Source organism: Nylanderia fulva, unplaced genomic scaffold (assembly GCF_048542155.1).
Source record: "Nylanderia fulva isolate GAGA-0341 unplaced genomic scaffold, ASM4854215v1 Scaffold9, whole genome shotgun sequence".
NCBI lineage: Eukaryota > Metazoa > Arthropoda > Insecta > Hymenoptera > Formicidae > Nylanderia > Nylanderia fulva.
In genome coordinates, this window is record NW_028191026.1 from 3,086,890 (window position 1) to 3,113,680 (window position 26,791).

General features: G+C 31.6%; 1 protein-coding gene across 6 annotated transcripts in view; it reads left to right on the forward strand.

Annotated features, from left to right (window-relative positions):
• LOC114930018 (dipeptidyl peptidase 4 omega) overlaps positions 1-26,791 on the forward strand; it is a 373,400-nt gene that overhangs the window by 128,207 nt on the left and 218,402 nt on the right. The window contains exon 1 of one of the 6 annotated variants that reach the window (XM_029301757.2): positions 17,448-18,116. The exons of the other annotated variants lie outside the window; for them this stretch is intronic. Coding sequence (XP_029157590.1) covers positions 18,096-18,116 — 21 coding nt within the window. The 5' untranslated portion in view covers positions 17,448-18,095. Of the gene's footprint in view, positions 1-17,447; positions 18,117-26,791 lie in introns of those variants that run through there. 6 annotated transcript variants of the gene reach the window in all.

Here is a 26,791-nt window from a genome sequence, read left to right on the forward strand (position 1 = left end):
GCCGCCGATTTCCATGACCGTAATGTCTCTTATAGAATGCCCGGCAATCTTCCGCAAGAGCGACGCCGCGCCGGCGTTGTTACTTTCCATTTTTCAGACGCGACGTGTGCCGCGGTGTATCGTGCATCATCGATTTCGCATTACCGAATATACCGGCGTATTATAAATTTTTCATCCTTTAAACCGCCCCTTCCGCTCTTCCGAAATCCGCTGTATGTCAGTATGAATATTTTACCGCCTTCGAAATGTTCGCGTGTTTTCGAAGCATCGGAAGTTCTTCAGCAACTTGCGCGCACTTTTCATTTAGTTATTCTCTTTAGCTTGTCAGATTTTATATCGGAATTTAATTGGATGAATGATTCAAGGATGTATTAATTGAAGGCAAATTAATATGTGTATATTGGGGAAAAAAAATTAGGATCTGAAATTTGAGGATATATTATAGAGCGTATACACTCTGGGAAAATAGGAAAACCGCAGATTGTAAATGATTTTTTTTACCTTGGGAATTCTCATGGAATTTTATTGAAACTAGAGGAATTTTTTTTCTTCGTAAATTGTCTTTAATAATTTATTTTTAACACCTAAGAAATGTGTCCAATTTAATATATAATACCTTTGCAATATTTAAATGTATATTAAAATCCTGTGTAATTTTTTATAAATTATATAATTTATGTACATATATATTTTTATACATTTTTTCATATATCTTGAGCATTTTTGTATATTGCCCAAATTAATTTTACACTTAATAAATAAAATAAATAAATACTAAATCAAATACTAGAAAAACTGCATTCTTGGTAACAATCTTTGCAATCGAATGAATAGAAAACGCATCAGAAAGCGCATACAATAAAGAGACTTATTTTTAAGAAACTGTATCTACAAATTTATTTATTTTATCTGGAATTTTAAAAATATCCGGAAGATGAAGGAATTTTTTGGTCAGGATTTGAATAGAGAAACCCACTATCATTTCTGAATATATGAATCATTCCCAATCGTTTACAGATGCACAACCATGCTAGAAACGAATTTTGCAAAAAAATATCGCTAAGTAGATTTCCATGGTATACAACTATATAGCGTATATATTGTTCGGATGAATATCGAGGGCACGTAAAGGGAGATGTGGTACATTTTTCGACGAGGGACGCGCAAACATTTAAATCGTTAACGTAGAAATTGGATTGTCCAATATGGATACACTTTTATTTATAGTCGACACGATTCGCGAGTGCAACACGTGCGATGTTCGAGGACCGCACAATCGGGGTATAAGTTGTTCGTGCGTTTAATGACACGCCAACAGAGGGTATGTTGCGGTCTATTCGTTCATCAGTGATTCGTTCAGTAAAATGGATTTAACTGTTTTTAAAAAAAAACGCACGTTTTATTGTTCGTGCGCGCGGACAAAACGGCAACGTGCGTTTTCTAATTTTCGCGCGGTATACCGATTTTTATTGTTTCAATTTTAGTTGGATTTGAGTGTGGAAAATTGCACTAGATAAAAACGGATGGTGAAAGATATGACAGAAATAGTCGCGCGTATTTTGGTGCTATTTATTATCTAGGAATGTTCCGGCTAATTCAAAATTGATTTTTTTAAAGAAAAATCAAGATGCAAATAAAATATAAAAAAAATGTCTATACAATATATTGAGTTATTATTTCAGCTAAATATAATATAAAAATTGTTTATAAAGATATAAATTGATTATGAAATATTCATGAAAAATGTACAACTATTATAAATGAATATACAAACTTTTATTTTTTTTTTTTTTATATTTTTGTTGTTTTTTGGTTCGAAATTGCGCGAGATTTCTCGAGATCTTTTTCACTGCTAAGTTCAAATTTTTTTACACTGACTTTCATTTTGTTCGCGCTTTGCGCGTTTCCGTCGTCTGCTTTACAGCAAACACTGTCTGAGGTAGTAAATCTATCAGTCAGTCTTCTTTATCGATCTATCGTCCCAGATAGAACCCGAAGTGCTACTCTTAATTCGTCCTTTTCTCACGGAACTTCTTCCTTTCCTCCGATCTGACTGTGTATCACGGATTCTAATTCACTTTTTTCGATTGTCAAACTTCGATCACCCGACTTGCTCTGTCTTTCACAGTCCTTTTCCATTAGTTCTCTTTTTTTCTTTTATCTTAGGTAGAAGAAAAGTAATTTAAACCTTCGTTACGTGGCATTTCTATTAAACAGCTCTTGCATTCGTATATATACAATATATAGGTTGTTTATCTGTGTGTATATATATTATTTCAATAATATAATTATTATGCATTAATATTATTAATAATATAAATTTAAAACGCGAGCTGCTTTTTTTCCAGCATTTTTATGCTGCGGTAATATTTTTAGAATAATTTGCTATTTGGTCTTGGGATAACACTTTATCGCAGGATAAATATTTGGCGCGGAATAAATTGATTTCTCTCCCTCGTTTTTAATATATTACAAAATGTTCGCTAATTCTGCACACACATTGCAATCGCAATTTATTATTCATACCTTAGAGGCAAGTATATTTATCTATAAATTCTACAGCATAATGCTGTTAAAATTGGTTGGTCAGAGACAAGATAAAGTCCCGTTTGAAAGACGAGAAGTAGACAAAAAGTAAAGATGGCCTCGATCATAATTAAATGCTCGCTAGTGCGGCGTAAAACGGGCTGATTATCACGATGTCTGGCCGGGTGCTTTAATTCCTCCTCTCTTTGTTGGCTGTCGGAAACCGGTGTACTGCGTTGTTTATCACCGGATCACAAATTAGGTTTCCCGGGTTTTAGCGAGACGCGGAGATGACTGTCGAAGTAATTCGGACCCGCCGAGAGAGACTACAACGTCGTATAGTGAGAGAGGACGAGCCCTCCTTCGTTTGAAAGCAGCGTTGCAAAAGATTCGAAAGAGAAAATTGTCTCCTTCTTTTTGCCTCGTTTCTAGACGATGTCATGTATCGTGAAGGGAAGATCTTTATAAAGTTTACTGCAAACGCTCGTCGAGGAATGAAATTGGGCCAGTCATTTACGTCGGAATAGTATCGCACGTCAATCGTACGGTATTTCTTATGTAAAATAGCTTCAATCTTTTTTTTACACGGGTCTTCTTATCTCTCTACTAGCAAAAATTACGTCGGAGTGGAATTTGTGTTAATTGGCTTTAGCGCAAAGAACAGAAATAAACAGAATTATTGTTATATTGAATTATACAATATATTTTATTAATGCTTATATTTAGAAAAATGAATTTAAAATTTATTTTACATTTATTTTTTTCTAGTCTACAGAAATGAATAAAATGTTTAATATAAAGATCGAGCTACAATAAATTTAATTAGGGGATACAAAAAAAGTAATTCAGAAAATCAAAAGTGAAATGATAATTACTGCAGCTTTGCGAGGAGAGTAGTTAATTCCACGTGGTTGATTCGCCATCCAGATTCGATTAATTTCACGTGACAGTGACTTCAGAAACGGTTCTCGCGTCTATTGTCACTTCCGAAGCACCAAATTTAATTCACGAAATTATCTTATCTACTGCCTGAGGAATTGGTTGAATATCAAAATTAGATCTCGGTTGAAGCAATATTTGCCGAACAATTAACGATTGAAAGTTCTCTTCTCGGAAAATGTTCGTCAAAACAATGAGATTAATATTATAATACCATTTGTTCTTATTCCTATTTTAATTTATTTTATTCAAAGGCACTTCTCTTGCATTATTGTTGTAATTGCATTGTCTGATATTATTTTTCATATTTATTAATTTATTTTAAAAATAAAGTATATATATATATATATATTAGCTTATAAATGTATATTAGTATTAAATTGAATTATTTATTTTCAATTTTACTATATTTTTGATCCAATTCACATTTATATTTCTTAATCGATTTTAAAATTATCTATTGTTAAAATTTTTTTAATCGTAGTTTTTTACTTGATTTTACATACATATTTGGTACATTTTTTCATGAAAAATACATGAAAAAATTAATGTTTATAAAAGATTGAATAACATTAGTGATATGTTAGATGACAATTATTTTAATTGCTATTAAAATTAATTGGGTTCCTCTATTAATAATGATAATATTTTTACTTTTGTTACAGGTAAGTGTCCTTTGTAATAAGTCATCGAATCGCTACATCATGTATGGGTGAGTCAAAATTAGATTATAATTAAGAAAGCAAAAACAACTTGCAATTATACGAGACGGACAAGTTTCTCGATTCACAGCGAATTTTTAATATATTAACAGGAAATATGTAGAATTGATAAATGATATAAATACCATAAATGTGTGTGCAAAACACATTCTTTTTAAACCCGAAACAAGAAAAACATATCAAAAAGAGGCTGCGATATATAAATACAGCATCCAAAAATCCAAAATAATTTTCTCGCATCTGACATTTGTTCCTCGCTCTTTTTCCACCTGATTCTGTATGAAATAATAAAAGATGCGAAGCACTATATATATTTATTGCGCGCGTATTCTCTTCGCGCTCTCTTTTTCTCTATCTCGTATTTTATTCGAATGCCTCATTAAAGTCGCGGACGGGAGAGATGCAATCATCCCGATCGGTCGCCACGGAACGCTTCCGAGCGTTCTAGCTCTCGCGAGCTTCTACAACCGATACCGAGGCGCGGTTACGATGCGGCGAACCAATTCGTCGGGAAGATCCATATTCGAGGGAAGAGAGCCGCACCTGCCGCGCTCTCGTCTCTTCGTCTCAGATGCATTGAATAGAATTCGCGGGGATGGTTTTGCATTTGTGCGCCTCGCATCCACCCTCCTGAAACCGTGAAGCATCCTCGAACGTCGTCGACGACGAGGATATCGGCTTTTCACGTATCACTACGTATATACATATTTTATATATAAATAAATGTTTCTCAAATCAACCCTTGACAATGTTCGACCGAGATTAATAAGAGGGAATCCACTCGGGTGCTAGATACAAATTTTATGGCATTTTTCTAAATTAATATTTTTTGTGTTGTAATTATAAAAAGGAATTGAACTTTGAAGAGTCAAATTTGTTTCGAGAGATTATTTTTAAGTAAAAATATTTAATAGAAAGAGAATTCAAAATTTATATCGCAATCGATAATAATACAAAGATACATTAAATTTAACATGTTGTTTTTTTAATTTGGGACACAAAAGTACTATATATTCCATCAAAAACATGCAATATATGTTATTCTCTGATAACGCGAATCAAGTATATTAATCAAGAGTATTACACAATATTTGTCAATTTCCTTTTATCGAAGATAAATCGAAATCAATACTAAGCCGTTCTAAAAATATGAATATATATTGTATTATTCACGCACGTCGCAAAGACGCACACACACATCTGTACTACGTAATGAAAGTTGGACAGCGGTGCAAGCCGCATACCGAAGATGTTCCCCGAGGAAAAGGTTCCTAGGAGGGTATTTGTCTACCTGCGTCTGACGCCGAGGTAAATTGAGATATCGATTTGCAATTTGGCACGTGGTTCCGATCGCTGGGGAATACCGCCCGCGGCCGACCAATCGCGACTGATTGGTTCCTGATCTCCCGATCCGGCGACGTGTAGCAAGGCGATTTCTTTGCTGACCCATCTTGTCTTCTCGCACCTTGTCTTTCGATTCCCATGTTCCGTGGAGGGAGATACATGTGTGCCTTCTCACGTTCAAGGTTCTTCGATGATTGCAATTACCTTCTAACACACGTGCATGATTTCCCATCGATCTAATGATAGACTAACGGAGAACCTCTTGTAGCTAATATATGTATATACAATATTATTTTCTCTCGAGATAAATCGAGCTCTCGAGCATCATTGAATTTTATACAGGGTGTCCGGTAACTAACGGATTAACGATTACAAATGGATTCTTTGGTCAATTTGGGAACGATTTTTCCTCAGCGAAAATGTCGAAAAAGGTCATCATTTTTTACAACTTTCCAATATTTGTCATTATGTATCTTTGTAACTAAGCTTCAAATTAAAATTTTATTATAGTAAACTCTACCTGAAATTAACTGAAGAATGTAATTATGTTAGACTTTTAATATAACTCGAAAATTATTGACTTCTCAACATTTTTGCTAAGGAAAAATCGTCTCCAAATTGGCCAGAGAATTCGCCCTTAATCATTGGTCCGTTAGTTACCGGACACCCTGTATATTATCTGAAAAATTGAATATGTGTAAGATAATTATATATAAAATCTCTTTCTCTTTAGAAGGGAAAGCCGGAAATTAATTAAATCTATGTCGGGCGCTAACGAAGAATACGACGAGATGGTAAGAACTCGTGACGTACGTTCCTCTAATTATTGCGTTTTGGTGGAACGAGCCTCGCGTGATGAACGAGCAATTCTCGTCCGGCGCCTCCGCGTTTCTGTTTTTCGCTATTAATTGCGCGGCTACGTCGACGACAGATATAAATCAGGCCTTAATCACTGGCGGAGAATCGCGAGCTACCGCGCGCTTTTATGGCTGCAACGACATGATGTACGTGATTACGTAAACGTCCTGATTTTTTTTTTCTCTCTCTTTTCCTTTTTTAATAATAATTGCTGGTCGCGCACTGCCAGTGCTATCAATTTCGCGGTAGCCAGCTGCCCGCGAAGATCACGGCTGTCGTATTTCCAGACTTTACAAGACTTTTTTTTGCGGCAGCGCATTAGCGCGACATTATCTGTACTTGCGTTGGATTAAAGCTCATCGATCTTCGAATTTTGTCCCACTTTTTGTAGCGTTTACGCGGTCATCATAATCATATTTTATACGATAATATATCTTCCCGTAAATTATTTGCGCGCCACCGGTACATCTTTTCATATATCATAAATAATAAAGCGCGAATCGATTGAAGAAAGGAGAGAGATAGATTCGTGACGTATACGTGGTTACGTAGAAAAAACTTGGCGCAATCTTGTACGTCCGCAAACACGCTTCGTAGGTGATACACGTTGCATATTTTTTCTATAATAAATAGCCAACTAAGTCGAGCGCACGTAACGTAATCCCATGCGGCAAAGTGCGACGCGCACACATTTTCCCTCTTATTCCACCCTTGGTTCACCATATTTTCGAGAGGAACATTTTCGCGAAATCGGGTCACATCGCTATTGTGTCCCGACGAATCATCACGCTCCGGTACCGCGTGACTTAATTGCGCCACACATTACTATAATAAAGCCGATGGCGCTTTAATTACTGGAGAACACAAAGGGTCATTCTAGGGTTCTCCGCTAGCCGCGGATTAATTGCGCCCAACTCTAGACAGGACCAAGATAAATCATGCCTTAATATCGAGAGTCATGGATAATGAGTAGGTACACGGTCAAGCATATTGCATGCATGAGAATCATTATGGGAGGGATTCAACTATATTGAAACAAAATGCAAATCTTAGAGTTCAATAATAGCATTGAGAAAATAGGAGAATTAATAACAACTGCACTGCAGCATAATAGATATATCAATATATTTAGAGTAAAGTTTGCGGCGTGAATTAAAATTAAAATTACTGCACAAGATATATCTATCAATGAAGATATACTTAACATTTTTGAAAAAATATGTATATTAAAAAATAAGAAATAAATAAATAGAAAGATATAAGGTCAAGCATATTGTAAGAATCATTATAGGAGAGATTTAACTATGTTGAAACAAAATGCAAATCTTAGAGTTTAATAATAGCATCGAGAAAATAGGAGAATTAATAACAACTGCACTGCAGCATAATAGATGTATTAATATATTTAAAGTAAAGTATGCGGCGTGAATTAAAATTAAAATTACTGCACAAGATATATCTATTAATTAAGATATACTTAACATTTTTGAAAAAATATGTATATTAAAAAATAAGAAATAAATAAATAGAAAGATATAAGATCAAGCATATTGTAAGAATCATTATGGGAGAGATTTAACTATGTTGAAACAAAATGCAAATCTTAGAGTTCAATAATAGCATCGAGAAAATAGGAGAATTAATAACAACTGCACTGCAGCATAATAGATATATCAATATATTTAAAGTAAAGTATGTTGCGTGAATTAAAATTAAAATTACTGCGCGAGAGAGATATATCTATTAATTAAGATATACTTAATATTTTTGAAAAAATATATATATATATTAAAAATAAGAAATAAATAAATAGAAAGATATAAGGTCAAGCATATTGTAAGAATCATTATAGGAGAGATTTAACTATGTTGAAACAAAATGCAAATTTTAGAGTTTAATAATAGAATTGAGAAAATAATAGAATTAATAATAATTCTATTGCAGCATAATAGATATATTAATATATTTAAAGTAAAATGTGTTGCATGAATTAAAATTTAAATTACTGCGCAAGATATATATCTATTAATTAAAATATACTCAATTTGATTATTTTCGATAACAATATATATATTAAAAAAATATATAGAAAGATATAAATTTGTTACGAGGATCGCAGATTCGAAAGATTGAATACTTTTCGTCTTGCGATAATAGGATAGGTATGCATGCAAAATTTGCATTTATCAAAATATAGAGAAGATCAGAGAAATAGCATCTCCTGTTTTAAGGAGAGCGTCTCATAACTCTATTTTAATTAATCCACCTACGTAAATGCTCGCACGTTTTCCGGTGTTTTCCATTTACTGTGTGTCGTGGAGCATATCTCACGTTTTTACTTTAATAACGAAGTTTAATCCTATTGCATGTAAGATTTACTCGTTACGAGATATTCTTCATACTTAATTAAAAGGATTAATATCATAACTTTATTATGCGATAAATGTGTACATGTATGAAGTTGTGTTTCGAGTATACTTACTGTATCTAAATTATACTTATATCACTTATTTCCGAGAAATGTGAACGTCGTATTACAATCTTTTGTTTAATGAAACTATAATAACGCGGGATAATAATAATATCTTTTTATCTCTTTTATAATCTTTAACACAGATCACATTCGCAATAAATTATTTGATTTGCACAATTACTCTTTTAATAAGTTTGAACAGCTACACATTAGTTCCAATGACGATTGCTTACTTATTTGAGTGTTTAAAATTATTACATTATGTTAATAAAATCACTCAGGTTTTTTTTTTTTACTATCTTATGAACGCATTAAAGAAATGTGTGTCTTTGAAAAAGTAAATACATTCCGTTCTGCTTTTTATTTAATTTTCATGATATGATACATAAATATATATGTACACATGTATATATAAAAGCGGCTCTTCTCTCAGAGAACGAGCGCTATAAGAATATTAAACCAATTTCGTTCCTACGAGGACACCATCTGCGTTTACAGACGTCTTAACGGAATTAGTTAGACTCCATTAAAAAGAGGTAGGAAGAGTGTTACTTTCGCACTTTCAACATGAGTGATACGTACGTCGCGCGGGTTTCTAACCGGAAACGAAACACACCCCGTCGGATGTATACATATATATATATATATCGTGGACGACGCGATTACAAGATTTTTCTTTCTCGCGTTTCCGCCGGAGAAAAAGTGGATAAGTTGATTTTCTCATTCCCCGGCCGAGAGGAATGAAGTATACGAAGAATGAAAAAAAAAAAAAAAAAAAAAACAAAACAAAAACAACGTAATCATGCCGGGATATGTGTTGATGATGCAGCTTTAATGGAAAAGCCATAGGTGAGAGAGACGTCGCTTTCCTTCCGTGACTCGCTTGAGAAATATGAAAACCGACGACGATGACGACGACGAGATCCGTCTTTCTTACTAGGATTTGCATATCATTTCATATATTTGTCATTTTTACCTTAGATTCTCCGCCCGACAATGTATGCAGTGTATCCATTATGCTTGCGCGAAATATCGAACCAGAGAGAGAGAAAGAAAGGAACTGTGATAACATATATTGAGGAACGAAAGATCTTTGTGCCGCGGGGACGATAAATCGACAGTCGTCCACGATTTTATATATATATACGAGATTGAAATTGCAATAAAGCCATTTTCCGTGAAAATTTCACGATTGTTTACGTACACGGTCGTTGTCATATTCTCTGATAAATATTAATGGAAATGTCTCGTTGCGATAAAAGCAAATACATTTTGTAATCAAATGAATTCATTTGAATTATTCTTCGTTGTATAATAAAAAAAGAAGGAAAAAGATATCGATGATTAATCGAGCTCAAAAATTATTGAAGAGGGAAAAAAATTTCTAAAAAAATCGAAGAAAAATTCTATAAACGTCATTTAACAAGATTTGTAATCAAATAAATTTATTTGAATTATTCTCCATTGCATAATAAAGAAAGACAAAAATATCGATGATTAATCGAGCTCAAAAATCATCGAAGAGGGAAAAAAATTCAAAGAAAAAATTTCTAAAAAAGTCGAAGAAAAATTCTATAAACGTCATCCAACAAGATTTGTAATCAAATAAATTTATTTGAATTATTCTTCATTGCATAATAAAAAAGACAAAAATATCGATGATTAATCGAGCTCAAAAATCATCGAAGAGGGAAAAAAATTCAAAGAAAAATTTCTAAAAAAGTCGAAGAAAAATTCTATAAACGTCATCCAACAAGATTTGTAATCAAATGAATTTATTTGAATTATTCTCCATTGCATAATAAAGAAAGACAAAAATATTGATGATTAATCGAGCTCAAAAATCATCGAAGAGGGAAAAAAATTCAAAGAAAAAATTTCTAAAAAAATCGAAGAAAAATTCTATAAACGTCATCCAACAAGATTTATAATCAAATAAATTCATTTGAATTATTCTCCATTGCTTAATAAAGAAAGACAAAAATATTGATGATTAATCGAGCTCAAAAATCATCGAAGAGGGAAAAAATTTCTAAAAAAATCAAAGAAAAATTCTATAAACGTCATCCAACAAGATTTGTAATCAAATAAATTTATTTGAATTATTCTCCATTGCATAATAAAGAAAGACAAAAATATCGATGATTAATCAAGCTCGAAAGTCATCGAAGAGGGAAAAAAATTCAAAGAAAAAATGAAAAAAAATTGAAAAAAAAAATCTGTAAACGTCGATTATTTTGTTCTTTCATCGATGGATAGAAAGTTCAAATTCCCTTTCGAACGCGCCAAAAAAAAAAAAAAAATATCAAAGAGTGAATCCGAAAATAGACGGACACGTGGTCGTCCTCCATTCCTCATCCCACCGGAAATCGCTGGCCGTGTGGCTGTTTCCGAGAAGGGGTGGAAGGGGTATCCGTGGCAGGTATTCGGCGGAGTTTACGGAAGCTCGGATACACGAGCGGGCAGTTAGTCATGCGCGGAATGAGCCAACTTCACCCTCCTCTCTTTCACCCCTTGGGCAACTTTCGACCAACTTCCGCCGTCCCGTAATTTTAAGCGGCGTGCGGTCTCAACGGCTCTCTGCCGTTTATCCGACCATCGACTCGTCGTCTCTCTCTCTCTCTTTCCCGGAAGATAGTTACTGGGGAACTCTCAACATATCGAAGTGTACTTTGTATATAGGGGGATGTGGGATAGTAAAGAGAATGCTTAAAAACGCCAACAAATATATATTTTCCGATCATTTTTAATAATCCAGTAGGCAAAAGTGAACATTCAATGTAAAATAATTATGCAACGTTAATTAAGAATTATGTGGAGCATGGAAAATCTAGTTTTATAATTAATTATTTATTTGGGGCGAAAGCACACAGGGTGGAGATATTTTTTATATTTTGCAAATAACTAGCTTTTTATTATCTTTGTTTTCAACGAAATGACGCGATAATGAGAACGTAAGAGAATGCTTAAAAACGCCAACAAATATATATTTTCCGATCATTTTTAATAATCCAGTAGGCAAAAGTGAACATTCAATGTAAAATAATTATGCAACGTTAATTAAGAATTATGTGGAGCATGGAAAATCTAGTCTCGTAAGTAATTAATTATTTATTTGGGGCGAAAGCACACAGAATGGAGATATTTTTGATATTTCGCAAATAACTAGCTTTTTATTATCTTTGTTTCCAACGAAATGACGCGATAATGAGAACGTAAACAGGAAAAATATATTTGGGTTGGAAAATTATTATAAATACGGTATAATCGAATGAAAAAGTGAACATTTAATGTAAACGTTAATTATGGAGATTGAAAATCTATTCACGTAAATAATATATTATTTATTTAGAGAAAAAAAACATGAAGATACTTTTCATATTTTGCAAATAACTTTTTACGATATTTTTGACTTGTTTTTACAATTAAATAGATTAAAGTGAATGTTAACAGGAGAAATATATATACAGGTATATATATATATATATATATTTAGGTCGGAAAATTATAAATACAGCATAATTATGTATTGTGAAAAATGAAAATTTAATATATAAGGGGATTACGAAGATTTTTAAAAAACTTTTTCCTCCCAAATAAATAATAATGAATAAATAAATATTTAATTTGGAGAAGAAGCGAAGATATGCTTCATATATTTTATATGTTGCAAATAACTTTTTACGATATTATTAACTCTTTTTGTACCTAGATTTTTCCAACGAAATGACGCGATTCTGTCAACGTATCGAGTTTTAAATAATTGAGGAGAATCGACTGCGCGTTTTATGTACATATAGAAACTCTCCCGAACAGTTTACATAAGCTCCACGCTGGTGGATGACAATGTTACGTGCGAAGGACCGACGTTACAAATACAGTAAGTTCAAGACGAGACACGTCAGGAATAAAGAACACGTCGACCTGCTCGTAAGCGTCCTAACTTCTCGTCGTTGTAATATTCTTTTGGCTCGAGTCAGCACTTTTTTTTCTTTGCCTCCCGGTATATTAGCATACCCTTTCGCAGTTGGGCTCATGATTTACTATGAACTGCATAATGTATATATACATGTATACATTATGCATTACGTCATGGAATGTGAAGTAGCGTGCGTCGACGATGTCTCGTCACATTCCACATTCCGAGGACGAAATAGTCATTCTTTGAACAACATAATTTTGAAAAAGCAATCTGCATCTTTCCGCAATATCTACATCTACTCTGATAAAAAGACGGTATGAATATATAGAGGAATATTTTTTACTGATATATGTACGAGAAACTATTTTCTTTACTCACATCTAGAATGTCTATTATTATTGATAACAATAATATTATTGATGTTATTAAATAACATTATAGTAGAGAGACGAATATTTTATGCTAAATAGCACAAGAGAAAAATTTAATATTTAATAATACTTAATTTAAATAATAATTTCATAATATATTTAATTTATATAATATTCAAACTGTTTCAATAAGCTAATGATATTATTTGACATATAAATAATAAATTTTCAATATTTATGGTATTTATTTTTTCTACTGATTATATGTATCGAACTGAGATTTTGTGCAGAAAAACATCATGTTTATTGAATACATAATTCAGAATATTATTATTAAATGAAACACATTATATGAAAAAGATAACAAAGCAAAAGTACAAATGGTTAAAATATTTAATTACAACGAATGCGATATCATAAAAGAGTATTCCAAAGTATATGTTTCAAATTTTTTTTTAATTTAGTTGCATTGAGAATTCAATAACTCTTTTATAAATTTTTATAATACATTCACAACGCATACAAAATATTCTTTTATTCGAATAAGAGGCAAAAAGATATCGTTAGATTTAGTTCCAAGGGTAATATTGGATGGTTCGTTTTATGCAATAAGCAAAATTGAAAACGGCAAATCGACGCTGCTCGATTGTGTCTCTTTTTTCAAACGAAATGTCAAATAAAAACCGAACGATAAATTTGAAGTTTCGATGGACGAGCACTGATATTATTTTTTTACGCCGTTATGTGTGTAAACGAGGAAACTCGCGTGTAAAAATTGTGTAAAATAATTTTGCGCAAAGAACATCTGTGGAGACAAGCACGTTAACAATATATATTAAATATGTATTAAACAGACTTTTGCATTTCGAGTATTTATTTTGCTTCATCGTTCGCGTTTGCAAATATTTTTAAAGAGACTAGAACGTGCATTATAAATATATTAATTAGGAAAATAAAGCAGAAGGATTACTTATTTTTATTAATTATTTATTTTAGTAATTATATAAAAAATATTTCAAGTAAAATGTAATGTACGAAATAATATACTTGAGACAAGATTCTATTTTTTATATATAGTTGTAATAAAATATCTATATATTTTGACAAATTCCTACAAAATTTAAACACTTTTAATTACTATTAATAAATGAGTAGTAACAAAAGCATCAGACTCGCCATCTCGTAACTGGAAAATAAAGCAGAAGGATTACTTATTTTTATTAATTATTTATTTTAGTAATTATATAAAAAATATTTCAAGTAAAATGTAATGTACGAATTAATATACTTGAGACAAGATTCTATTTTTTATATATAGTTGTAATAAAATATCTATATATTTTGACAAATTCCTACAAAATTTAAACACTTTTAATTACTATTAATAAATGGGTAGTAACAAAAGCATCAGACTCGCCATCTCGTATAACTGGAACTATTATTATTTATATTCTGACTGGATTGGTGATTTAAACAATGATTGTTGTTACCTTGTTAATGCACAAATAATGTTAATTGTCGTAACATCGTCGTAACTACGTATACGGGAATACATGCGTAATACGGGAGACAGTTTCCATTTACAAGGAAAGTTTATGATAATAAGGTTTTGCAGCGAAAGTTGATTCTGTTCCTGTTTGCAACTTGCTTCAACGTCGACATTAGCGGATGTTACAGTGTCAGATTTTGTAGTCAAATTTACGTAAGCTGCGTCTCGTGTGTTCAACAGCATTTCTAAAAGCCCGCTGGTACATATGTAGCTTTATGGATTTCTGTATTCATGCGAAGCTAAATTATTTTTTTTTCAACGAATGAAAATCTCGACTCTGATATAACAGTATGGGTATAAAAAAAAAAAAAAAAACGTATTTTTCCTTGTGTTTTTATGGCGCTTCGCGATGAATAAATGCACGATCGATATAAGGAAAGTAGAGAGAGGATGGAGAAATGATTTTATATTGTGTTATTATTTGGTTTCGCAAGAAGTTTGGGTTTCAGAAACGGGATCTTACTAAGATTCGTGTTTGCTCTTTGTTCGTTAGGGAATATACGTTCCAACGCCTTCCTTAAGGTAAGTTCGCTGGGCACAAAAGGAAAACCCTCCTTGTTTTAGTAGCAACTACAGGTCACTTAGCCTACTAAGCGAGTTTATGCATACGAGTTTCTCACGTCTCGCCAGAATGGCTTCCAACGATGCAATTTGCAAGGAGAAATTGCTGAAGGCTACGAAAATCGTTATACGTGTCTCAAGATTTTAATAGCTATTCGAATAATGCGAAAGTTGAAAAAAAAAAGATATTGCATTTTATTCTAGTGTAACGATAAAATATGTATTGGAGGAAATAATTAATCTATTTAAGAAATTAATTCTTTATGTTTTTTAAATTTATTAAAAATAACGTAACATATGTGTGCAATGTATAATTTCGAGAAAGAATGTAATGTTACTGAATAATATACAACACAAAGAATGCTGTTTATAAAACTTTGTCGATAATTAAACAGATACTTTAGTTCTGCAGAAAATTAACATCGTGATAAAGAAATATTAGATTGAGAGTAATAAAAAATTTTATAATATATATATAAAAATTTGCACATTTTGATACCTATTATAATGAAATGAGATACTTTGATTTGATGAAATACTTTTAGATATTATTCAGTATAAATTGAATGTTGATATATTCGCGCTTGAACGTAAACATTTATATTTGAAAGATAAATGAATTTAATAGTGAATTTTCGCTTGTCTGTTTCACTTGTCATTGAAAATTAAAGGGATGATTTTCTCAGGAAATGCCAATTATTCTGTGAAATTTATTCGATAAATTAAATTTATCATATATTTCCACTGAATTTCCATATAATATATTCATATTTTTTAAAAAAACAGTACAAACAATTTTATAAATTTTATTTTAATGTTTTTGATGCATTCTTATAAATATTTTATAAATCGAGCTAAAAAAACGTGAATTGTAAAAATATTACAATGAGATTTTATAAAATAAAATATATTTCTTTTATATTATAAATATTTACTAGATCAATATCGTAAATAAGTTTTTAATTTCTTGATTATTATTAAACGTAAAATGATATTTATATTATGTAATATATTTGAATATATCAGAAATATATCTATATCACAAGCAAGTAAAAGTTTTAATATTTTTAATGAAATAATTTACGTTGTAATATGAAGTTACGACGTTGGCAAAGAAATAAACTGATGTTTTATTTTATTTTTATAATAAAACTAATAAAATCTAATTAGGTTTATTTAATAATACAAATTAAGCTTATTTAACAACAATAAATTTTGCATTCAGTTAAAATACTATTTAAATAACGTAAAGTATTGTCATCCGAGAAATTGCTGTCAAGGTGCATTATTTATATTCATTATTTTTTATAATAATAAAGATAAAATAGTGCATTAACACTTGAAGTTGAGTTTTCTCGGGACGTCGATAATAATTTACCAGGAAGGAAGAAACGAGTTTATTTTTAAGTGCTCCATAAATGTGTCAAGACTTGAGGATTTGAATGTAAATCGATTTAATGGATATTGAGTTGAATTTAAATTAAATAAAACAAATAATTTGAAAAGAAATTATCATATAGCATGTATACATTTTTTTAATTTTGTGTTTTCTTATTCTGAAATAAAAAAATGTGTCGTGAGTATTAAATTGTGTAACAAAGTCGATTATTATGCAAAATATCAAGCTGATTTATTTATTAATCAATTACGATAGCAATTAATTATTTTCTTTGTGATCGAAATGAATGAATGTAAATCGAATTAATTACTTATTTTTCACAAGAGAAATTTCATAAATTATTCGCAATCTTTCATTGAAATATTGCGAATAATTTAGTTTGAAGCTAAAATTATATAAATAATATTTTAATTAATAGCAAAATTGAATGTTGTTCAATAAGCTTAATTTATAATATATCTTATTAATTTTATTTATATAAAAATCATATGAAACAGTTCATTTCTTTGTCAACGTAACTTCAAATCAATAAATATTTTTATAAATTTATAATAAATAATTGTAATAAAAAATATTGAAACTTTCATTTATCAGCAGTGAAGAAGGAGAGAGGAGAAAAAAAAGAAGGGAATGGTTGGTGCCACTATTCTTGTTTCAATTAGTCACGTTTCACGGTGAACTGTTATCTCGCAAAATTTCCAAGTTAAATACACTAACTTTTTTTTTCGACTATTTTTGTTTTGAATGTGGCGCGCTCGCGTCTCATTCCTCACGGGACGCGTCAATCGGAAGGTTGTTGGCGAAATAGCTCCGTGATTTTCGCCCGATATTTCTCTCTCTCGCGCACGAACGGGAGTGTCGGATCGCACGAGAAGTGATCGTGCATCGAAATTATCACGTGGGCACTTTCGTGTTAATCGACGCGCGCGTCAACGAGCATGCATTTTCTGCCGGTATTTTGCGGGTTAGAGCGAGAAGAAGTAAGTCGGCTCGCGCGGAACGGCGCGAAGTTGTCGCCGGAAGGACGAGTTACTATCGTTCGACGTGATAGATCAGCTGTTTTCGTTGAATCTCGCGCGCGACCGAGTGTCGGAAGTGCCGAATAATACGAGGAATGTTTTAGTATATTTGAAATAGTGAATTTTTGTGATTGAAAAGTGCGCGACGATAATATTTGTATTTTCGATCGATACGCGAGTTCGCGAGTGAATGATAAAAAATATGTCGCGTCGCGGAGTGGAGTGAGGTTACTATTTAAATTGAGTCGTGTCGCTTTGAAAGCGTTTCGGCGAAATCGATATACATTTCCTTTTTAGCGGAGTCTCGCGTGTACAAATATACATATATCGGGTGTGCCGAGTTTTTCTGACGCTGCGTATTCGTGTGAACGAATGTTTGGATGTAACGACGTTTGGACCAGTCGAGGATATTATGACATCAGGGTACCAACCGGTGAATATTGTTTATATTTAGTATTACTTATTTTATTTCTTTCTATTTGCTTGCATGATAATGTTGACACAACTGCGTCGTGCTTTTTTGGCGGGGGATTTGTATAAATCATAATTAATATCCATTTGTATGAGCCAACTTTTGGCGAAAAATAATTTAAATAATACGAAAAGTTTTACGAATTTTGTTAAAAATTTGAGATGAATAAATAATTAATATTTAATAAGCTTTCAATGTGTGATATAAAATTGCAAGCGTATAATTGGCGCTGCAATATACGTTCAATTAAAACGAATATATATTTTTAAATGTGTTTTCCGAAAATCCGTAACGTGCCGAGCGGGCTTCATAATTTTCGACCCGCGTAAAATGTTATTATGTAATCAGCTGATGCCTTCCCGCCTCGTATCGCACGGTATCGAAAAGCCGGGGATAGGCGATCATCTCTCGGAAATTTCGAAGGGTGTCGCTATAATTGGTAATCTGTAGTTACACGCTGTCCGGGGAATAGCTGCCAATTAATTAAGCCAACGTATTCATGCCGTAAACTAATGTCACGACTAATAACTCGTCCTGTCGGAACCGCGGCCGTTCACAGGCTTAATTACGCAATCGTGCGATTTTGCTGCCCTTTATTTTCGCGTACGAAAGATTGTGCATTTTTTTATTTATCCTTTTGGATTAAATAAACCGACAGTTTTATGACCTGGAGTTTTAGCTTCAAATGCAGAGTGATTAACAAAGGTAAATTCATGATTGTGTACCTTAATACAAAAATATTCCATTCTAATTAAACAGTTTTATTGCATAATGTGAATATATTTCATGTGAAATAATAATAAATATAGTATATATAATACGAAAACAAATACAAACAAAAATATATGACAAAAGTGAAACATTTTTAGAATTTTTTTATAGTGTAACAAAAGAATAAGCAATTTTATCTTGTGTGAAAACAGGGAAGAGAAATTTATTTTCATTATCATAGCTAACAATAAGAGGAAGATCTGAAATATAAAATACTTATATAAAACTCTGATTTAAATAAATTTTTTTATTATTTTGTCTTTGCAAGTAAATTAAAATTAATGTGGAAAACATAATATTTAAATATTCAGCGAGAATTTACAACATAATACAACATTATAATATATAATGTATCTATAATATTCATAACTATTTTACATATGCTGTTAATTAAAATGGAAAATTAAAATGGAAATTTCATTATTGGAAATGTTGCGTCATTATGTGTTAATGATTTTATTTTTATTAAAAATTTATTGAAGTATCTGGATGCCTGATACAATTATTTTGGCATAGCAAATTTACAGACTCCCGAGCTCTCTCAATTTACGCATTTATATATATATATAAAATATATATAGAATTTTCGCGGTTTGGTCGCTGCGAGACAAGTGGTTATGTCAAATACGATGATGGCGCAAATATATATTTTCCCCGCAACCGCGATATTTGTATTCTTAATAAATCGTAGGCTTTAATCACCGATTGCGTAATTTAACGCTCTCGACCTCGCGGGAGCACTGGAAACTGGAAAATGTCGTACGTTTTATAGCCGTCATTTAATGTCCGGTGCAAAAAAATGTGCACGCGGCACCGTGATTATTTACCTTATCACGGCTCGACGATTTTACCAATTAATTATGTTACGCGAGTCGAGTTCGTTTAGTTCGCGAGTTCTTTTCCTCGACGTCGGAAAAAGAATCATCTCTCGAAGAAAAAAAAATCACTTTATGCTGCCTCTTTGCATCGATAAATAATGATGTTTCGCGCGAAAACGCGCGCTATTCTATGCATTTCTCTTACTTGATTGAGTCAGTTTTTCATATATGTTGCGCACATGACTGCTGCATTGTCAGTTATTTGCGTGATGATCAATTACATGAATTATTCAAGGAAAAAAATTATCTATTGTAGCTAAATTTTAGCTATGATAACTAATATTTTTTAGCTATAGAATTCTTCACTAAACTAAAAAAATATTATTTGTTGTAGCTAAAATTTAGGCATGATAACTTTTTAGGAACAGCTAAAATTTGGTTACATTTGACTATTTTTTTAAATTTGGTTACATTGACTATTTTTTTTTTCGTGTTTAACGCGCGTAAAATTGTATATACATATTTTATAAAAGAAATAATTGAAATTAGAATTTTTTGGGGAGGGCTTTCACATTTACTTTTCACTCTTTTACACGGAGAGAATTTTCTCTTAGAATTTACCCTGAAAATTATGGTTATAGAAAACAATATGGTACTGGAAGAATTTTTATAAGAGTTTCTCTGATTAATATTTACCACAATAAAAAATATTAATATGTACTTAGTAAAATCACTCGAACGTATTTTATATCTTATTGTGATAGATATTATTCCGCGGTTACATGATTTTTAAAATAAATTCTAGCAGAAAATTCTCTCTGTGTATAAAACAATATTTTCTAAAAATAAACACATAAACCTTACATTAATAAATAAGAGGGATACTATTCCCACATCATCTTATTTATTTTATCAATATAAAATATTTATCAAACTGAGAGGAGGAACATTTATCAAAAATGAAATAAGAGCAACACTTTTTCTTGAGAGATTTAATTCCTATATGTTTTAAAAATATGTAAGTTTCAAAAAATTTGGTGGAGATCACCTCTATATCGAAGATTTATCTTTCTTTGTTTAAATCTCTCGTGGAAAAATCTTGCGGAAATATATTGACGGAGCGTGAATGCGTGGTTTTGGTGCTTGATTTGAACGGCGACTGCGATGAGAGATATGAAGTTATGATCTCTTCTCTCTCGTAATGTCATCTCGCGGTTCCGGGATTTACGGTCGGCCGGAAGGAACCGGACGGGTGAATTGTTCCTCCGGGAAAAGGAGAAACGAGAAAGACCGACGGTTGTTTGTACATCTGCCTCTGGCTCTCTTTGCTCCCCGACCAGAGAATTACTGCTGTAATTTTGATCGGACCTCGGACTATTTAGCGCTCTTCGCCGAGGCGTTGTTTGCCTCCCCCGATACTTTATACGCGTCTTGCTGAAGTCTCTTGATATTTTAAGAGCTCGTTTGGAGAGATAGAGATAAGGAGAGAGAGGATCTAAAAATAAAATTTAAAATTTCAAGCAATTTTAAAAATAAAATATAATTTTAAAATAATTAAAAATTGTTTTCGAAAAATTAAAAGTGTAATTAAGTGTGGTCAAAGTTGTAGATTAAATTCTGATGTTACATTAATTCTGTGATCGAATTTCAGATTAAGAGTTCTCTTTTGGAGGGAGAGAAAGAGAAAAAAATCCAAGTTTTATTCGAGAAGTTTTAGAAATATGATCAATATTTGTATTGTGATTATAGATTAAAATTTGATCGTGTGATTATAAATTCTGATATTGCATTAATATTATAAATTCTGTGGGGAAGATTATAAATTATAATAGTTATCAAATTATAAATTATAAATATTATTATAATTATAAATTCCGTGTGAATTGTAACTCTTATTAATAATGAATCTAATGAATTTAATTTAATAAAACAAGAACAAAAAAGTAATAAAGATTGAAAATCCGAACTGTGGTGAATTTAATAGATAAAATTCTCGTTCCTTCCTGGTCTTAAAATCAAGTCGTTTCAAATCGTGTCGCAGGGTTATAATGCACCACGAAAGGAAAGTTTCGGACAACATTCATAGTTGACGCGGTCGTTCATCTTACGACTCGGCGAATAGATAAGAAGGTTGTTACCTCTAGATATCCGAAAGCATTTCCACGGTGGCAAACTGTTTCCAAGTAATCGCGAGAGAGTCTCGAGCATATTATATTTACATCATCCGCCATCGAATTTAACTCGGGACAAGCGCGCGTTGTTTGATCTACGGGATAGCTTCGATGGTGTGCAGCTACGAGATATAAACCCCCGATATTTCTTGCACCGTGAAAGTCGCGATACGTGTCACGAGGTAATATATGGCTGACGATAAGAGATAGAGTGGAAGGAGAGAGAAAAGAGAGAGAGAGAGAGAGAAAGATAATGAACTCGAAAATACATCAATTCACCTTCGACATTTAGTATACTATTTTACAAACACTTTAATATTTAGTTGTGTCTTATTAATGATGTGCTTGTGTGTGTAGAGAAAAATTTAGATTCAATATCGTATTGCTTTAAAATTAAAAAAAAAATCGAAATTAAATATTATAATCATGCATGTAATAGATATAATGAAATATGTTTCAAATTTTTATTAGGAAAAATTAAATTGGAATTAAGGTGTTAATTGTAAAACGACTCTTTGCTTTTCTGGATATTTGAAAAATATTCAAGAATACGTGTAAAATTTGATCAAAATCAAAATTTTCGGATTCTCGAGGTTTCCCTGTCGGATTTAAAAAAAATTTGATCGAATTGAGAATGAGATATTCATCAATCATCTATTTATTATTGCGAGGCTCAGTGCAGTGCACTCAAGAATATATCGATGTATCATGCGAAATCTCCTCGTAAATGCGGCTTTTTCACCGGTATTTCTTATCGAAAGCAAAGCCGGAATTCGATATTCGCATCTGCGTCATGGTATAATGGCTCGATGTTTTACGCCGGTGGCGTATATTATAGTATACCTTCGAAGACGTGGTTACATCGTGAGACGAGGTCGTGTCGTTACCCAAATACTGCATCGACGTTGTTCGCCTCGAGCGGCAACTGCTCGAGACCGACCCTCAACGTTGAGGAGTTCTGAGGAGAAGCAGCGAGAAAGGTGGATTAGGTGTATCACAACTAAGGCATTATACGGGGTTTCCTTATTAGTGTTTCCGAAAATTGAAATTATTTTTCCTTACGAAAATAATGTCGAGAAATTCAATATATTATCGGCAATCAATAGTTTTGAATTATAAAAATTATTAAAATAGAAGTTCGATTGATTTTAGGTAGACGTTGCTTTCGGAGATTCTGCTCTGTTTCATATATTATATAAATAATACGTAATAAGTTCGTACTAAAAAATTCAGAGAAAAATAGTAAAATTTCATGTTACTGATTCTTTCGGATAAATATTTTTGAATCTTTTAATTATGATGAGTAAACATTTTTTATTCAAGATAAAATAAAGAAACAAATTTTTGTTATCTATTAATATCTCTTAATTGCAACTCGATGATAATTTAGTTTTAATTCACAAGCCTCGTAATAAAAACTTGCACTTAAAAAATTGAAAGAAATATTAAAATTATTTATATTGATAAAATTTTAATGCTTACCAATTTTTCATGTTAGTGATAAATATTTTTAAACATTTTAATTGTGAAGAATAACAATTTTCTACCAAGATAATTTTTTTAAAAACTAAGTATTACATACAGAATATTTTTTTTGAATTTATAATATAACTCATCCGTATAGCAAGAATAAAAACACATCGCTCGCCTATCTGTCTGACCAGTCGACATATAACACAAAGTCGATGAAGCAGAAAAAAAGATCCGAATGAGTATGATCGAGCTCGATAGCGAACGGATGACAATGCTCTCGAATACATCCGGTTTGTTTTCCTATCTCCTGATGACTTGTGGAGCTGCCGGATAATATAAAATTGCGCTCTTTGTGGTATAGTCTCGGAAGCGGAAAAAAATGCTTTTTATTTCTTTTTCCCTCACTTCTTCCTTCCGAATCTTCTTGTCCGTTCTCGAATTGTGGCGCGAAATTTATCTCGCACTTTGTCTTACTTAAAGCACCGAACTCTCTTGTGTTTCCAGTAAATTAAAAGACTTTATTGTTCACACCTCTCGAGCGTTTCGTTCGACGAATAACAAATAATGCTTTTTTTTTACGATGAAATACGGCAATAATTAAATAACACATGCGAGAAAGAATTTAAGGGGGACATTTAATTTCTTCAATGTTGGTAAAATTTTTGAATGATATTTGGTATTAAAAAAGATATCTTTTCGCGAAACGCATTATTCTATATCAAAGAAAATGCAGGGGAGACTTAATTAAGGAACGGAAGAAATTTCTTAGCATAAAATATATATAAAGTATAAACGTATAATTAAAGTAATTAAACACTATGCACATATGTTATCTAATGGTACAGAGTCGCGTAATATAATATTCAGTTAATTAGAACTTGGCGTATACTTTGGTATATGTTCTACTTACACTGAAAACATAAATCTGTGTCATGTCAGATTGTCTGAACTTTAATGTCTTAACGATTAAGATATAAACTTCTTCCGCAAAGTCAACAACAGCGGAGTTTAAATTACTTCGCTGTTAGAGATGCGAATCTTGTGCTCGTTGTCAGGAATATAAAGCACTATGTATTTTACATGGGAGCGTTGGAGCGAACAGAAATCGATAATGCTGCTGCAAATTAGCAAGTTTATAATAATAACCCATAACACGCGGATTCTAATGTCAGTTCGATTTGCACATCGATGATGATTAATAGTATGTATATTGAGTTTATTTTTTATATACCGAAGTTTATCTCTCTTTTAAACAGATATAAGTAAATGATATACAAGAATTTTCTTTCAAAAACAAATCTCGAGAATGAAAATGAGTTGCGAAACTTTTTTATTCATTTTTTCATTTATAATAATTTTCTTCACTATTATTTGATAATATTATATATTAATTATATATTATTTATTATTTATGTAATACTATTATATATTTATCAATCATTACTTATTAATTTTTTAAAATTATTTCTTCATTTTAATAGTTTAGTTTAAAATTTTATTTTTATAAATATGCGGAAAATATCTTACTCGATAGAAAATTATGCATCGATATAATAGCTCGATATCACTTGATATTGCGATTTACATAATTACTGCAATCGATTCGGAATATTGATCCAGCGGAAGAGTATCCTTCACAGGATGTGCTATAATGCCGCGCAAATCACTCACACAAATCTTCCACGAGGCGAATCCTCGTGCCTTTGTCTATCGGACAATTCCCGACAGCTGTGCGCGACGGGTAATCAACTTGCATAAACACGCATGCATAGCTTATGTGTGTAGATGCGGAGTGGGAAAGGGAAGTGTCGTGAGGGATGTTCGTCGTTGTAACTGATGTGATCCGCCGAACTGGATCAGCGATGTGCATTCAATTGCAGGAGTTATGACTCGAAATATAACGCACATCGGGATTGTTTTGCAAATTTTGATGCTCGTAAAAAATTATATAATATATTAAAAATTTTTAAAAATCTTGGTTAATTATGTCCCGAGAGAATTTAAATGAGTTTTGAAACGTACTTTGTTACTTTTTTTTTATTTATTAATTTTCTTTAATTTTTTCTTTTAATTTAAAGTTTTATTTTTGTAATAATTAACATATAGAAAAGTTGCGCTTTTAATAGTTTATTGAAAAGAAATTAATTTTAATTTTAACTTACATCAAATTAATTTATTAACATGCCTTATTCATATTTGAATAAAAGTTGCTAATTACGAAATAAATAGGGAAAAGACCAAGAGACGTATTCTATACATACATATAATATATGTATATCACATCAATAGTAAAATATTATATTTTCAACTAACAATAAGTACGAAGAACAAATATAATATTTTATTGATGCGATATATGTCGAATATTCCTTCAGATTTATTATTATATTTAAAATATTAACCTACATATATATATATATATAGACTTATGTAATCAACGTATGCGATAAGTTTCGATTAGTAGAGTAAACAATTGTGTCACAGCGGGGTGGAAATTAATCTGTTACTTAGCTTTAGCGACGCATCTACGTAGCGATGTATCGATATAGTAATGCTTTATCGTGACATCGAGTTACTGTTAGGTTGCGTAATTGCTGTCGTTACGTCACAACAAATGTAATTAAACTTTAATTGCACAACGTTGCGGGCTAAACCATCACAAAGACACCGCAAGCGGGGACCAGCAGAGCTGATTTAAATCGGATTATTGTCCGCAATTAATTTTTTAATTAGTCGAGATATTAATTTTTTCGGAATGTCATTTTTTTTGCAGATATTATCACATAATTTTCTTGTATTAATTTTTTTACTATGTTTCATTTATTTCCAGTCTTTGAATTAAAATTGAGTTCTTTTTCAAATTTATATATAATATTAGCTAATTATTTTTTATTTCAAGTAGTATTTCAAAATTCTGTCGACGTAAAATAGTCTCTTTGTAGCTGATATTCATATATTTTCACAAATTTAGACTACACTTTTTTTCACGACGATTTATAATTGGTTATTATTCTTTTTTATGACATTTTTCTGTCCTCCCGGTTGATTACGAGTTAAAACGTGCTTCTCTTTGAAACATGGTTTGATATTTACAAACGATATTTTTGCATTAAAACTGTGATATGAGTACACACACACATACACACATACACACACACACATATATATATATATATATATTGCTGTATAAAACGCTCGGTTATTGTCGGTCAACGGGAAGCAGAAATATTTGTGACACAACGTTTTGAATCGAACGTGATTTTACCGAGTTATGCATGATTGTGGTTTTAGTTACAGTGTGCGTTTTGTCAGAATTTTCTATAAAATATAATGCAAGTCACGTCTGCGTAGCCATCATATATGGTGTAATATGAAACAAAGATAGAGGAAGAGAGAGATAGGG